The sequence below is a fragment of the Armigeres subalbatus genome, chromosome 2 (assembly GCF_024139115.2).
Source record: "Armigeres subalbatus isolate Guangzhou_Male chromosome 2, GZ_Asu_2, whole genome shotgun sequence".
NCBI classification, from domain to species: domain Eukaryota; kingdom Metazoa; phylum Arthropoda; class Insecta; order Diptera; family Culicidae; genus Armigeres; species Armigeres subalbatus.
Genome location: NC_085140.1, coordinates 380,215,728 through 380,233,735, shown reverse-complemented (window position 1 = coordinate 380,233,735; position 18,008 = coordinate 380,215,728). Strand labels below are relative to the sequence as shown.

Below are 18,008 nucleotides of genomic sequence, written 5' to 3'. Positions count from 1 at the left end.
CATCATGCCAAAAGAACATTTTCCCTTCGTCATCGATTGTCAATTACAGACACCTGGAACAAATTTCAAGTTTTCGCCGATGCTCCAGAAATACGCCAAACGCTATACATACTTTACTATTCGTCTCATGTCGCCGCTGACAACTTAGTAATATATTCTTCGCCACCGGGCGAGCGTCTCAACAGAAATTTTCCCGAAAGTGTTTGGCCGTCATTTTCATTCTGTGTATCGGTTCGGTGATGTAGGGTAAAATACAGCATTGGCAGAGTGCAACTATTGTGAGCAACCCTTGCAAAATTTGCATAATTAAACAAAAATACCCCACTTATTAATGTAACTTTGATCCAAACACACAATTTATAATTACTTTTGAATATGCTATTAAATTGCGTGAAAGCAATTGTGCACTTTCGAAATTTGTTCCATTATTGCCTTGCGAAAGAAAACAGCACACGAATAGCACACTTGTACTTACTGTTTTGGATCGTCCGTGTTTCTTCTTTATAATGCAGGACACAGAACTTCAAATGATGACCACAGTAGAAACATGTTCACTACTTTGCTCCAATTTTGATGTATTTGTAAAAATATGAAGCTCACGTTAAATAGATACCACGTGGGTGGTTTCACGATTACGTCCCAGAGCAAACTACGAACAAGATTGCCGGAAAAATTTCAAAAAATTAGATGAAATACTAAAATTTTTATCCGGTTCTTACGTTGATTAAAAAATGGATTAAAAATGATAGCCACATCGTACTAACCTTTTACCTGCTATTAATTTGATTAGCAAAGTGGTAAGGGGCTGTCCATAAACCACGTAGACTCTTGACGAGGAGGGAGGGGTTTCCCAAAAGTCTACGTTAGTCTACGAAGGGGGGCGGGGGGGGGGGGTATACCAAAAGTCTACGTAGACTTTTTTTATTTTTATTTTTTTTTGGAAAACAATTTATACAGAAGCTATGCAAAGTTCACTTGTTTGATTTTTTCGCAAGACTTTATCGAAATAATCTAATGAATTTCACTTAAATAATAGTATGAACTACGACTTAAAACTATATGGAAATTTCCGGGAAATTCTCCGAAGTATTGTATAAAAACTTCCGAGAAAATTTCAAAATTTCCACTTGGATTTTATTACAGATTCTACTACTTTTTTTTTTATTTTTATCGGGAACTTCTTTGGAAACTATAAGTGATTCTTTAGCATTTTCACGGGAAATTATGTCGCACTTCAATGAAGAGTTCCGCGAAATTTCCGCAAGAAGCCCTTCATTGGAGGTTTTCTGGGAAGTCCCCGGGAATTTTTTATTAATTTCGGAAATTCTTCTGAATTTTCGCGAGATTTTTTTTTTGGATATAGGTATAAGCGAAATTCTTTGAAGTGTCTATGGGAAATTCTTCTTATATTTTACGGCAATTTCTTCGGGAGTACTAATGCGAATTCATTGGAATAATCGATGAAAAATCTTAGGAATTTCTAAAGAAACTGTTGAAAAAAAATTATTTGAATTTCCCACCAAAAACTCTTTGAGTTTCCGCAAAAAAAATTTGCAGTTTTTGTAAGAAAGCTTTTGTAATTTTTATGAAAAAATACTCGAAATTTTTACGCGAAATTCATTATAATTTCCACTGCAAATTATCCGGAAAAGTCTTTGGAATGTCTATAGGATAAAAAAATCCTCAGGAAATTGCTCCAAATCTGCAAGAACGTAGGAAACCATTCCAAAACTCAATGGGAAATATTTCAGAATGTCCATTAAAACTTAAAATTACCTCGGGTAATAATTCTTCACGGAAATTTTGAAAATTCTTCGGTTTTCTACTAATTTAAACTGGCGTGATGCGTAACAGATTTTAAGCAGTGGCGCGCCGATGCAAAAGTGTCGGCAGCGAGGTGCACACTTCTAGGAGGAGTCGAATTCAACAGAAATTAAATTAATTGACTTGGAGATTTGGTTTCAGGAGCTGTGGACAGAGGATTAAATTTGATTTCGATTTTGATTGTCCAATCACATATATATATATATATATATATATATATATATATATATATATATATATATATATATTGTAAAATTTGGAAAAGTCTACGTAGATATTAAGGGGGTGGGGGAGGGGTTTCGTAAAAGTCTACGAAAGTCTACTAGGGGGGAGGGAGGGGGTTGAAAATCTAAAATTTCAGTCTACGTGGTTTGTGAACAGCCCCTTAGCTTCTGGCGTTGAAAATTTTCTGAGTAGAACTTATTAAACCAGCTAAGGAGGGCAGAACAGATTCAATTAGCGTCATATTGTGACATCAACGAAATGGATATTCATTTATTTGATATTTCATTAAGATTTCTTTCATAATTATAAAAAGGTATTGTGGCAAAGAGTTATTCACACTACCCATCCAACACGTTATGGTTAAATCTATAATTTGCTCCAATAATGTAAATGTAGTAATGTCAAAATTTTAAATTTTGAACAACTTCCCTTCTCAACGCTTTAACGCTACGTAACGCTTTTTATATGATAGATGATTTTTTCTTGAATTATGCGAAACGTTAAGGCATAACCCTTTCCCTTAAAATGTTATGTGAATTGTGTTCGTCGCCAAATTCATTTGAAGTGGCATTATTGAGTAACTCAGATTAAAATTAAAAAATAAGAAGTTTACCAAAACACCTGATTAATCCCCCTAGCGGTAATGTTGTCTTTCTCGTACATTATATGAAAATGTATTTTGGCCATTACTTTTGAGCCCATAGTCCGATCAAGCCTATTTTTAATAGGGAACAATGGACCAACGTTCTCTGACGAATGAAACTTGTTGCGAGTAAATCGGTTTAGAGTAAGTGCTTAAAAAAGAGTTAACACCATTTTTGCTCACACACACACAGACATCACCTCAATTCTTCGAACTGAGTCGATCAGTATACAACACTATTAGTTTTTGGGCTATTTTAAATGCTTTTAGAGCGATCATATAGCTTCTACGCATACTTAGTACACGAGAAAGGCAAAAATGGGCAATTTTTAAAATTCGTGTATCTTACAAAGTTGTGAATTTGGGCAGAATTTTATTCATGGTCCTCAAAGCTTAAGAGTTCAATAGTGTAGTGCATGATGTTTTACTGCGGGGTATTGCGGGGTACCAAACTGTTTTGTTCGTTAAATATTGCGTAAAATATGCTTTTACAAAACTACTAAAAACTGAATTCTGGACGGAGCTATCATTACATTATCAAGCCTATTGCATAGATCTGTTTAAAGCCCTCTGTACACCTCCCGTGAACATGAACACGAACAAGAGGTGAGAAAGAGCGATAATTTCACAGTGAACATCGTCGTGGACAATCGAGTCTAGTTGGAAGTGTTGAATTATTGCCCACGAATGCAGGCAGCAAGTAAGTGTGCAGTAGTAAACGAAGAAAACAGAAATGAAACATATTGTCGCATATATGTATATGAATTATTTGAGTAGGTAATCTAAGGAACGATATTGATAATGTTTTTTAATTTCAATCATCTTTTCGTTTAAATGTTCGGGAATTTTATTATGAAAAGTCAGTAGGTACATAAACTTAATGATTTCTGAATGGCAAATTTTCAACTGTGCCAAATGTATATATTTTGCACCGTTTAAAGTTGAGTTAACAAGTTCCGGTGGTCAATTGACCTGAATCCAAATATTATCTTTCGACTGGTATGCATTCAAAGGAAAGAACAACACATTTTGTTAAATTATCTATATAATTCTGTACAGGATCATTACAAAATGTATACACAAATTGGGCTATACAGAATTGCTAGATTCTTTTATGTACAAGAATGTTGGCCTATATTTTTAATGATTTTCTTTGAAATTTATAAATATTAACATCAAATATTCGTTGAAAGAAATAATATTTGATAAATAAATTTATAATGCAATTGAAAAATAAAGCAATTTGTAATGTTGCAAGAAGCAAATCTACTGAACAGAGAGATACGCTGCGAACGCAGCGTTTTGTCATTGATGGTTTTATTTAACTCTAGCGAGTTTGGGGAGTTCTGGCAAAGCTACCCACGAAGCATGTAATTCACAAGATTCATTCTGTTCCATACATTAATACAATAATGTTCAATTATGCAATTATAGTTAAGAAAATACAAATTTACGAATAGAGAAGTATTTTTTTCTAATTTTCTATCTAGTGACTTCTATCCCATTTGAACGATTGATTTTGCCATGTAGTAACAAGTTTAAATTGATGAGGAATTATTTAATTTTTTTTTACTTTTGCTAGATATAATTTTTGACTTACAATTGTTTAATACTTTTCTTCATCTCATTTTTTTTAAATTTATTATTCATTTGTTCGAATAGTGTTAATTAATGTTTGAATATTTGACCTGAGTTCGCCAATAAAAAATCCCAATTTTTGCTCAAGTTTTCGTGTATAAAATTCAATTGATCACATATCGTATTGTATATCCGTATCGTATATAATTGTTGTGTTTACTATTGAAAGTCTTAATACCGCCATCGGGGGTGACATTGGGTGTGGGGGGTGAGAATGGGTCATCGCTCTCACCGGCAGTCTGGAGGTCGAAGGGCAAAATCGTTCAAAAAGGTCTCTTATATTTTAGCCTTCTTGCCCTCAGATACATTCAATCTATTCTACAAGCATTCCAAGTAGTTGAAACAGTGACCCATTCTCACCCCCATTTGACCCATCGTCACCCCGACGACGGTATGCATTTAATAATTTTTGTTGTGCATAGGTTTTGTTGATATTCATTATCCAAATTATGTAAATAACTCACATAAACTGTTTTGCAAAACAAGGTATAACTTTCTTGAGTTTTCACGGAATTCATGTTTTCTGATTTTAAAATAACACGACACAAATTGAGTCTAAATTTCCTGCTTCGTGAATGTTATTGATATAGGAGCATGTTATTATTAATGGAACAGATACCCTATACCTAATCACAAACATTCTGAATAATAATTATTAGTAATATTTGTACCTCGTGGACGGTCATAACGCAAAGAGCATACGAGCATGTGTGTACCAAAAAACAAGGGCGGACAGACAGTGAGACAGGCAGGATGAAAACGACAGAGAGGCAATCTACACGTCATCTTGTTAGATTTTTCATTCTCCCTGTATTGCTGTGGTGGATATAGCGTATATGGTGTATATATCAGAGAGGAGAGAAGCTTTCTCTGGTGAATACAGGTAAAAAAAATTCCACGGAGCTCGTTCACGTTCGAATGCCAAAAGCATTCTAAAAATCTGTTCACCGTGAACGACAGAGACGATGCGCAAGCATATCAGAAGCATATCAAATTATTCAGCAATAGCCTAATAGGCAAAGCAGAAAAAGTACGCCAAGCATTTATAACTAATATAGCTAAGACTTTGAATAAACAAATGAATAAATAAATTAATTAATAACTTTAAATTAATGGGTTGACAAATTGAAAAATGAATAATCGATTAAATTACAAAATTATTGATTTGAAAAACTAATAAATGGATAATTTTTTTATTAATAAATTCAGAAATGAATAAATTAATAAATTATTGAATCAATAAAAATTAAAAAATAATAATAATAATAAAATAATGAAAAATAAAATAGTAAAATTATAAATAAAAATTTAATAATTAATAAGTTTATAAATTTATATTGATAAATTATTAAATTAACAAATTGATAAATAAACAATTAATAAATTTATCAATTAAAGAAATAATAAATTAATAAATTGATTAATAAAAAAATGATGTAATCGTCAATTAATAATTAACAAATTACTAAACTGCCGCTGCAAGCATAACTGTCCAATATTTACATGATTTGCTATCTATATGGGAAAGTTATGCTTTAAAGCGCAAAGTAAATTAATAAATTAAAAAGAATATAGTAAACTAATAAATCAAAAATCTAATACTAAGGGCACTAAATATATTTTGCTGGTAAAAGTTGAAAATTTTAGGGATTTTGGAGTTTAATGAGCATCAAAATGCATTTTATTTGAAATTTTCGGCCGCGATGATTTGAAATCGTCGCAAAGCAAATTGTTGCCGAAATCGTCGCCAGCAAACATGGCCATAAGATCTGTCAGATCAACTGTGACCAAAATTGTTTGATTTCAATAATCAGATTATTTCCAGAAATTGAGTACTTTTTTTGCTTGTTTTAATGATTTGGCTTTGCATTAACACAGATTTTAATTAAAGTTACTGGCGACGATTCTAAAGGTGCATAAAAAGTGATCGACGCGTTTTGTTACCAGCGAAATTGACAATTCTATTAATTTAAATGATATTTGCCAATGATATAATGAAAATAACGAATAGTCATATATTTCATTGAATGTATTGAATTATAGGGGACTTTGGGGTCATACAAGTCTAAAAGCTCATTAAATATATTTTTTTTATACAAAATAGGAAAACTTTTTTCACGGACGACTCACAGAGGACAATGAGGGCTTATTCAAAAGGAAATTTATAAACAAATTCGATGAGTGATTTTTATAGACGTGGGATACTGCTGTATGTAGTTATTGAGCTCGTTTCACTCCAATGTCCCATAAATCAAAATTTTTCATATTTTTCGTCCTTTTATCTTTTTTGTGGATCCTCAAAAACCACTATATATATTTTGTTGGTAAAAGTTGGAAATTAAAGTGATTTACCCCAAAATCAATCATCAATGCCCATTTATGTGAATGTATTTTTAATATAATATAAGCTACTGAGCTTGTTTGACTTCAAAACCCCCCCTGGCATAATTTTTTACAATGCAATATACGAATATTTGTTATTTTCATAGTATAATTGACGAATTATCATTAAATTATATTATTCCATCATTTCTTAACTCACAATTATTGAGCTGTACAATTAAAAATCGTGTTTTATCCAATAAATCACAAAACAAAACATTTGCGAAATGCTTTACTTCATTAGTTATTGTTTCGTAAATATTTATCAATATCTGTACAACATTTTTGGACAATAATATCAACAATTATCTGTAAATACTATTTATTTTTACAGAATACATGAAAAATTCACATAAAAAGCACTTTGATGCCTATTTGACCCCCTCATCTCCCTTTACCATATTTAGTGCACCTCTATGGATCCATAGTGAAGAAATGAACACAATTTGGAGCAATTCCCTAAAGATAAAATGACAAAAAATATGAATACTCGTTATATATGGAACATTGGGGCAAAACATGCTCAATATCCACATACAGAAGTGTTCCACGTCCAGTGAAACAGCACTCACTGAATTTTCATGGAAAATTCCCTTTCGAATAAGCCCTTGATTTCTTCCGTAAATTGCTCGTAAAGAAAGTTAATTTTTTTCCTTCTTCGAAATTGTTACTCAAATTATTACTCTAAAAATGCCAATAGAACACTAAGTTAAAGGTAAGCCAAGTTTCAGTGGCATGTAGAGCCATTGAAGAGAAAGGAGAAGAAGAAAAATTATGAATTTATTTTTTATGAATGAAGTAATCTATTCATGAAAATTTATTTTTTTATTGAATATACGAATGATTGAAGTATTCAAATAAAAAATATTTAAAAAGAAAAAATAATATTACCAAATAATAAAAAAGAAACACAATTCATTTAAGAGAAACTACTGAGTTATTCTCCTTCCGACCAAACCGATACGAGTATTAAAATGGGCGACAGCATCACACAAAGCAGGAACCCACCCGAAACCGATTCAACGTGAACAGTAAACACTCTCGGTCGATGTGAACTCCCAATCAAAATCAATCTTTTCTCCTTGTATTTTTGAATTCACCACAGCTCCACGTTCATGTTCACCGTCGCGTTTACACTTGGGATGAGTTCACCGTATATACGATTTCACTATGATTTCACAGGCATGACCGTGGAATGCTCATAAATCTGATATTATTGTTGTTTTTCATGCTTTTATGCATCTCACTACTAAATGCAGCATCTGCCTTTCATTTGAACATGATTCCCTCACGATTTGAGTATGTATCAAGAAGTTATTATCGAAAAACAGTTTGTTCACGTTCACGTTCACGGGAGGTGTAAAATGCGCTTAAGAGCTTTGTAACGGTATATAAATATGCTACTTTTGAGACGAAAACATGGCAAAGCTTTCCGTTCTCCCAAAAAACGTAAAAATATAATTTCTAAGAGGGGCTAGTTTGAACGCCCCCCACCCCTCCCTAAAAAATCTAAAAAATAAAAACCGTCCTGATTATAGAAATATAGGTTATTAGCTGTGTATTCATCAGGGACAGAAAAAGTCAGTTCAACTACACTCAAACAGCTGACATCCAACACACAATCAAGTTGCTAGTCCTTCCCGAATTTGAATGTGCGAATGAATAGGACGGCATGTGCACGAACAGCAGCAAGCATCGACTCTCGGTGTCAGCGTTGTTTTGTGCGGTGTCAAAATGAATCTTCAGCTTGGACCATTGATATTCAATTTGAAATCTCAAAATATGAATATCATTTCATACTGCGGTGCATGGATTCAATATTTTGAAGTCAGATTCTTAAAATATATACATCTGTTTAGTATATAAAGTAAAATAATCCTCATTTATCGGTGCAAATTAACCACAATTCAAAATATTCATTTCAGCCCCGGTAGATATTCATTTTTTGCGCTCGATTATCAATCGGCTATTGAAGATCGGGCGGTAAATTTGGTATGGAAGTTTGACAGCACGCTGCGAGATGTTCGTGTCTGCATCGCCGAGCGTCTGATCAAAACAAACACGAATCTATGACGAAGCTGCCTACTGAGCATCGATGCAACTGATAGTAAAACGATGATTTCCGTCCTTGGTATTCATCACATTTTACTCGCCCAAATCGAAAATTGGCCTTTTGGTAGTTTTGGCCACACCTTTATATGGGGCTGTCCTATTGTGCAGTGTAGACAGGAAGATATGCCCTTACCAAGTGGACACAAGCGCAGCGAGCTTGCAGCAGTTGCTACCAAATTATATGGAAACTTTTGAAATGTAATTCCAACCTGCTTAAATGAACTTATGTTGTTTTTTTAATGTCAATCACATAAGGATTTGAAACCTTTTTATTATGGGATTGATAAAATACTAATGAAGGGTAATGAAACATCTTTGGTATTGCCCGTATTGCCCGGGCACTTTATGAAATCCATTTTTCACGGCTTTTCAAAAAGCTTTATTACGTGTTATCTGTAATATTTTTATATGACTACTCACGGGCAATACATTTGCGACTTCCTGGACTACCAAATAACACAAAGTTTGCATAAATTGCGTTGAAAAGTAAAAAGTTATCAAGGAGTTGCCTTAGGGGGGCATATTATACCGTCTTACCCTACTAAACTCGTCTTAGACAGTTGAATGTATTCCACTAAAAAGAGCTTAAAATATTTTTTCTGTGTTCAATATGCTAATAAACGTTACCGTACTGGTTCAGACCATAGTGACAGGCTACTGAACATATTAAATAACAGAAATGCCCAATGTTTATTTGTAGATAAAATTTATATTCACCCCTTGTGCATAAAGTATTTCGGCACTAAAAATAAATAGAGGTTCAAAATACAAAATTGATACTGATTTCGAATGAAGATTGATTTTCAAATAGGAAAATAAATGTTCAGCTCGATTATAAAAGTGTAGAGAGTGTAAATATTCAAAATTGCATCTGCCATCTCAAATAAATATGCAATACATTGTTTGAGCTCAACATTAACTTGAACCCGTCAACACAAGCTTGAACCGATTAACCACGAGTAGATGACGACGTCAACAGCGGCGATGCTTGGACCCTGATGCTCGCGTTAATTCCTGTCGGTCCGCATCCTGCAAATCGACCAAGCTGATGGCAATCAATGCACAAAGGATGCAACTACTTTGAACGGCACTGCTGCCACATGGCACCATCATCACCGGCTGTCGTCGTCCTTTGCTAATGCGGTAAGCCGTAAAATGTCTCTGCAAAGTCAAACAAATCCTCTAGAAGTGGTACTGCCTTCGCAACAACTTTCAACCAGCTGTTAGCAATCAGCCAACAGTCAGACGGCAGCAGTAATACCATTGAAAAACATGGACTTTTCAATTGCCAGTCCTGCTGCAATAAATGGAAATCGGTGTTCCGATTAAATGAGCTACTTTTGGCGTGATATGCGTCCATCAGGCAGATTGTCGCTGGCTGGTTACATAGTGGACTAAAACGAATTTTCTTGCATTTATTTGTACAACAAAGTTGTACTCAAAGGTTTCAGCTTATTGACATCGTTTCATTCATGGAAAAAATATTTCTCTCCAAGAGGCGTCAAAAACCCAATATCCAATATAGCACAGATTAATTGTCAGCATGCATACGTGAGAATCGTTATTTTATAGCTTTCAATAGGGATAAGCAATAGATAGGATTTGTGATTGGGATTGCACCCACATTTGGCACATTTGAATTTATTAGAATCTTCTCTCACAAGACAGGCGTCCTTGGCGTGAGAGGTTCCACCACAAATCATGCACTCAGCATCCATGTGGCAATGTTTAGCTCCATGGCCCCATTTTTGGTACTCGGCACTGAGTGGGGTTTTGAAAATTTCCCCCAGGCCTGCGGAAATGTTCCCAAGTAACACGTACATGGAACATATTGCAGGCCTTTTCCAAACTTTTCACATTATTTGGTTCACTTTTGTTGAAGTGAATTAAATAAAATTCTTGAGAAATACCCCTCTGGAAAGTAACAGAGTGAGATTTATTTTTCATCTTAATTACTTGGACCGGTGAAAACCAAAGTAATTGAGAAATTTCAATTTTAATCTCATCCAGTGATTTATCATCACTGGGGAGACCTTTTAAGACAACTTCGAATTTATGCCGCTTGTCAGTTAAATACTGAAGAAGACGTTTGCGATCGTCGAAGGATCTCGGCAAAACGCGGCAGTCACCCTTCCTGGAAATCTGAAATGAAATCTTGATCCCCTGAAGGTTGCTCAAAATTTCATTCCGAAAGCCATAAAACTCGGCAACATGTACCACAATTGGCGGAATCCTTTGCTTCTTCGCATACATCGAAGCACCTGGGCTAGAAGTAGATTCAATTTGCTCAATTTCGTTATGAAACAAAACAAATTTGTTGCTCAGTTCGATATGAGAATTACTTTCAATGTTAGATGTAGAAGGAACATCTGAAGTCTCCAGCTTCCTTCCATTTTTTCCGCACTATAGCAGGATGGTCTTGAAACCTTGTTTCTCAGAAGAAAGTGGAGTATTCAAAGACTCCCCCTTCCTTTTGTTTTTGTTAATTCTCATAGCTGAGCGAGGAAACATGACCTTCTAAGAGGTTTTTTTTCCAGAACGGTGTCCCTGCAGGATTACCACCGCTTGTCGGAATTTTACTTCCGCAAACGTCCAACGTAAAACAAAGGCCCGGGTCCAACCAAAGATCGTAACGGGATCAGTAGGTACAAATAGCGCTGAGAAGCACTGTGGAAATTAAAATAGCTTCGGGTAGTATTAAAAACTTCCTTCAGCAAAAGAGAACAAACAACCGCACAGTACAAGAGCACAATGCGGTCGGATCTGAAGTCCTAATCACGCCCATGTCCCATAGTCCCTACACAGCCACCGGTCAAAGATTTCGATAAACGTCGGAATTGCGAATGTTGATGGCACGTGCAACCTGTACCGGTGTGCTCCTATAGAAACTAGATGGATCCATCTGATGAACATGACTTGCCCGTTGTAGTTGCGCACATGTCGGTGGCCTACCTCCACGATACGAGCGAGTGATTGACGTGCAAACAAAATCAGTCAGTCGAGCGACCACATATGAGTTTGTTCCATAATCTAGCCGGAAAAATACAATATTAATTGTTAAATGAATATGACATTTAATGATTGGTAATTTCGTAATAAAATCTCTAATTATTTCAGAATAGCCCAGAACAAACTGTTTAGTTTCTCCGATACGTTTCGGTCATACCCTGGAGCAATTTGGATAAAAACGGCTTTCCTCCGAACAAAACAGCGAAATACCCCTACGCGTAACGATGCGATGGTACGAAATGTGAAACGAGAAAATTCCATCCATTCCGGGCCGCCCACACGCGGACGAACATATTTCGGACGACCATACACTCACCTCGCTATTGTGCGTCCACAGGATGACCGGTGGCGGTTCCGGCAGATGTCGTACGATGCAGGTCAGGTTCACCGTCGAACCGGTGTCGATGTACAGATCCGGTCCGCCTACTATCGTTGTGATGGGCTCTGGCGGCGGTAGAGAGAGAGATAGAAACAGATAATGCAAAATTAGGAGACACGCTTGGGACTCGATTCAACATGTCGATGGAAGGATATTCTAAATCAATTTTCAATCAGCTCCCAAAACGAGTGATTTGGGTTCGCAATTTTGGCCTGAGCGAGTTTGCGGTTTGATTTGCATCAGACCAATGTTAGCCACGAGGGCTGAATTGTCATCTGTGTTACAATGTTGCGCTGTGTGTCAGCAGAAGAGTTTGCATAGCAATAACAGGATATTTGATTCATTATTAGTAAACTTATAATCTTATTCAGGTCTGTCGATTATTGTGGAGGGCAAATATAAGGCAACTTGAATAGCATCAGCGCCATGTTGCCTATTACGTTTTTCGGTACAACATCTTTGTGCTTGAGACAGTATCAGTAACATGTAAACAGTAACTTTTATGGAAAACAGTTCCCCAACGCTTCCCATTAAGCATTAAAAACAAATGAGTATATCGGCAACAAAGGCAATAGGCCGTCTTTGTTATTAAGGAAATACTGAATCATGGGAAATTTAATTTAACACGAAAAAGAATAACATAAATATTAATAATGAGCATTTTTATTTTCTTCATAACTTTATTTCCAAACGACAAATCGCTTCGCAACAGCTACTGCTTGTTAGCTTGAGTAGTATTCTATGTAGTCAATGTGTTGATTACATTTAAATAGTTCATAGGCCACCTCACGGAACGGTCGTTCACATAAGGGTCGATTTTCACAATAATTTCCATACAAACTTTAAATGACGTGTGCACAATCGAATTACATCCAAGTTTGCTAAAAATTTAGGAGGATTATTAAAATGGAAAATGCCTTTAAGCATAGGGGAGCAAAAAAGTCAAAATATGAATCACTCTAATGACTATGAAGGGAAAGGGCCGTTTGGTCGAAGGCCAATACTGCCGCTCTACGCATATTTGTTCCATGTTATCTTTGATGAAAAATCGTTCAAATAAGTAGTGATCCGATGTATGTCCTAGAAAAGTGTTGCCTACGTTCATAACATCCCAAAAATATTGACTCGAGTTTGGATTTGTTCATCAAAAGTAACATGGGGCAATTATTCGTAGAACGGCAGAATAGGCCGAAAGTCATTTGGTCGAATAGGTCATTTGACGTCTCACTTCTCACTTCTCAATCATCATTGCTCACTTCTCACTGCGAAGAGAGACGTCTCTCTTCTTACTTCGCTCTTTCCACTTCTCACAGTGAGAATTGATAAGTGAGAAAGGAGTGGTGAGAAGTGAAGGGTGTGAGAAGTGAGATGTCTCACTTCTCACTTTTCACTAATAATTTCTCATTTCTCACTTCCCACTGTGAAAAGTGATTAGTGCGAAGTAAGAAGTGAACCGTCTCACTATACTCACTACGCACCTCTCGCATGGCCTCACTGCATCCCCAAAATAATCATATAATCAAAAAGGCGACTATTCCAGCTGGGTTTGAGGGCAGTCCTGAGGGGAACACAACAATCATAAATGAAGCAAAACAAACCACTAAAGCAACGAGAGCAAACCCCTTCGCCAGAATAGGTTTGGAGCGGTCTCCACCCAATGTAAAGCTTAACCGTCATCATGGAGCAGCTCGATGACATTAACGTCATCCTCAACGGACAGGGAAATATATATTTGGACCTGAAGCTGGACCTGCTTAAGCTTCGCAAATTGGTTTTTGCTGCAAAGCAGGAACAGAAAGTGCTAGCGGCTATGCTGGAAGGCTGCGGCAAAATGGAGAAGTGCACACAAATTGCTCCCTTCTCCTTCCAAAGTACCATAACCATGGCACAGGAGGTGCTAGATTTTGTACTCAGCAATAGAGCGACAAGAAAGATGACAAACCAGCGCACCAGGGATCCTCTCGGCAATAACCGTTACCAACAAAACGCCAGCAGGTGTCGAGAGAGCAAAGACCAGGAGAACTGACCCACGAAGACCGCAAACAAAGGCGAAGGATGTTAGAGGAGGGTAAGGGCGAAACAAACCGGCCATAAGAGGCGGAAGGCTGACCCGACCAAGAGAACCAACAGTCGGACGGTCTCTGATAAATGGTAGCCAGGAAACCTAAGAAACGGAAAGCAGTAACTTGCGCCCGACGAGAGCCAGAGCGTTGTGCCAATGTGCTCAAGACGATTCGCAACAATGAGGCAGACGAGGTAGTGTTCACAGACGGGCGGTATCTCATATGAATAACTAGCCCAGGAAGTCCTGGGTGAGTGCTCTACATGACCAATTGACCCTCCAATGTAAGCAGTTGGACGAGGTCACTATAGTGGATCAAATCGCCTCGGTCATCAAAAACCAATATGGAGTGGGTGTCAGGCCCTTTGGCCGAATGCCGTTTGGCCGAACGGGTCATTTGGGCGAATGCCGTTTGGTCCAATAGTTTAAAAACTTCCTTAGATAGCGAATAGTGTAAAATTAGTAATGAGAAGTGAGTAGTGGGAATAACATGAAGGGTGCAGCGAGAAGTAAGAAATTGTGAAAAAAATGAGAAGTGAGAAATGATAATCTAAAAGTGAAAATTATGAAGTGAGAAGTAAGAAGTGACAAGTAATAAGTGGAAACTGAGAAGTAAGAAGTGGTAAGCGAAAAATGATAAATGAGAAGTGAGTATTGAAAAATGAAATAAGAAAAGTGGGAAGTGACAAGTGTAATGTCAGAAGTAACAAGTGAGAAGCAAGAAATGAGAATTGAGAGTTGATATGACGATATGACAAGTGAGAAGCGTTAAGTGAGGAGTGTGAAATGGTAAATGAGAAATGAGAAGTGACAAGTGAGAAGTGATAAGTGAAAAATTACAAGTGAACAGTGAGAAGTGGGAAGGGAAAAGTGGGAAGTGAGATGTGAGAAGTGAAAAATGAAAGTGGTAAGTGAGGGGTGAAAAGTGAGAAATGAGAAGTAAGAAGAATGAAGTGAGAAGTGAGAAGCGAGAAGTAGGAAGAGATAAGTGAGAGATAAGAATGGAGAAGTGAGAAGTAAGAGGCAGGGAGTGAAAGTGAGAAGTGAGAAATGAGAAGTGAAAAGCGGGAAATAAGAAACTAGAAGTGAGAAATGGAAAATGGTAAGTGAGAGATGAGAAAAAAAGTAGTGAGAGCTGAGAAGTGAGAAATAAAAAATGAGAAACAAGAAGTAAGAAGGGAAAATTAGAAGAGAGAAGCAGGTAGTGAGAACTGAGAAGTGAGAAGTGAAAAGTGAATAGTGAGAAATTACAAATGAGAGGTGAGAAGTGAGAAATGAAAAGCAAGAAACGAGAAGCTAGGAATGAGAAGTGAATTCAAGAAAAAGGACTTTGATCTTCTTCTTTCTTTTTTCTTTCTCATTCCTATTTCCTTCAACCTTTCTCCTTCTCCCTTCTTCCTTCTTCTTTATTCTATCTTCCTTGTCCGAAGGAAAACCAATGTAGCAACGGTAACCAAATGTGAGGCAACCTATCATTAAAAATAAGAAAGTGCCAATACCAAATTTCCCTGAATAATGCAAAACTTCCATGAACAATTAGGAATCTCCCACAAAACAAAAAAAACTAATCACTTTTAAAAGCAAAATTGTAATTATAAAAAAAAATCCATAAAGCAATTAAATCTTCCTTTTGAAAAAAATATAAAATTTCCCTAAATAAATCAAGCAATAAACAATTACAAAATTTTCAACAAAATAAATATTTTTCCCCATCATAAATTAAAATTTGTCTACAAAATAATTAATGAAGAGCAAGAAAAAAAATTTGAAAAAAAAAATTCCATGAAAAAATAGAATAAAGCAATGAAATTAATTAAATTTTCCATGAACAATAAACCCTTTTTAGAGAAGAGATCATTTATGGAAGAAATACTCAGTTTTATTGCTTTTTTATATTTCTTAATGGAAATTTTCACATTTTTTTATTGCTCTTAATTGATTTTTTTTGTGGAAAGTTTTTAATTTTTTGTGGAAAAAAAATGTTCATAGCTAATATTGATTTATTTATGGAAATTCCTAATTGTTTATGAAACATTTGCATTATTTAGAGAAATTTTGTATTTATTTATTGCTTATAGGGGAACTGTTCCTTTTTCCATCACACTGAACATATATTTATCTCATCGCAAAACAAAGAAATACATCACCAATCTCGTCGCTTCATTTTGCTAACACGCGTGCTCACTGTACAAAACTGTACTAACAAAAATAAGAATCAAACCAAATTCCTTTTCATTGCTTTGTTTTTGATGGGATGGAAATAGGAGCTATAGGATGAAGTGCCGAACCGTTCCCCTACCATGATTTCTTTATTGGCAATTTCCTAATTTTTGATGGACAATTTCTAATTCTTTAGGGGTAGTTTTTATTTCTGTCATATTCGTACATCGTTCAAATTATTGGCCGCAAAGCCTATTCTGATTGACAACGTCGGCGGTTGGTTGCAGCACTCTATACCGGATAACCGCAAGCATACGATGATTCTTTATCACCAACACCCGTTGACACAACTAGTAATGAAATATCACTAATCCAAAATTCTTCCATGCGAACCTGGTTAGAGAGAAATCCTAGTCAATAGTCATTGTGTGCCCATGTTTTCGAAGCAAACCTACCTGTTATTGCCGACTTGCGCTCCTTCCAGGTTACACCTGGGACAAATCTGTGTCAAAAGGTCAAAGGTCAAAAGGTCGAAAGGACAAAAGGTTGAAGGGACAAAAGGTCGAAAGGGACAAAAAGTCGAAAGAACAAAAAGTCGAAAGTACAAAAGATCAAAAGGACAAAATATCGAAAGGGGAAAAGGTCGAAAGGACGAAAGGACAAAAGGTCGATAGGGCAAAACATCGAAGGTTCAAAGGTCAAAACGACAGAAGGTCGAAAGGACAAAAGGTCGAAAGGGAAAAAGGTTGAAAGAATGAATAATCGAAGGACAAAAGGTCGAATGAGAAAAGGTCGAAGGAAAAAGAGGTAGAAAAACCCAGATTAATCCACCTAGCGGTGATGATGCCTTTCTCGTGCGGTAAAAAATAGTATTTTGGCCATAACTACCAAGCCTATTGTCCGATCCGTCCAATTTTGAATAGGAAACAATGGGGCAGTATACTGCGTGGAATGCCTGTTGTGAGGGAATCAGTTCAGGGTAAGTGCATTAAAAATAAGCTAAACTTTTTTACGCGCTTTTTTGAGAAAAAATATTTTGGCCATAACTACCAAACCCATTGTCCGATCCGTCCTATTTTCAATAGGAAACAATGGAGTAAGATACTGCGTCGAATGCAGCCTGTTGTGAGGGAATTCGTTTAGGGTAAGTGCATTAAAAGTGAGCTAGACTTTTTTACGCGCTTTTTTATGAGGAAAAGTATTTTGGCCATAACTTCCAAGCCCATAGTTCGATCCGGCCAATTTTCAATAGGAAACAATGGGGCAGTATACTGCGTCGAATGCAACCTGTTGCGAGTAAATTGGTTGAGGGTAAGTGCAAAAAAAGTGAGCTAAACTTTTTGCTCTTTTGGTGCGCACATACACACACACATACACACACACACACACGCACACACACACAGACATCACCTCAATTCGTCGAGCTGAGTCGATTGGTATATAACACTATGGGTCTCCGAGCCTTCTATAAAAAGTTTGTTTTTGGAGTGAACATATAGCCTTTACGTATACTTAGTATACGAGAAAGGCAAAAAATTACAAAAGGTTGGAGAAAAAAAGATCGAAGAGACAAA

General features: G+C 36.2%; 1 protein-coding gene across 1 annotated transcript in view; it reads right to left on the bottom strand.

Annotated features, from left to right (window-relative positions):
- LOC134213139 (T-lymphocyte activation antigen CD86) overlaps positions 1-18,008 on the bottom strand; it is a 291,904-nt gene that overhangs the window by 50,981 nt on the left and 222,915 nt on the right. Inside the window, exon 6 of the mRNA XM_062691780.1 lies at positions 12,150-12,277. Coding sequence (XP_062547764.1) covers positions 12,150-12,277 — 128 coding nt within the window. The remainder of the gene's footprint in view (positions 1-12,149; positions 12,278-18,008) is intronic.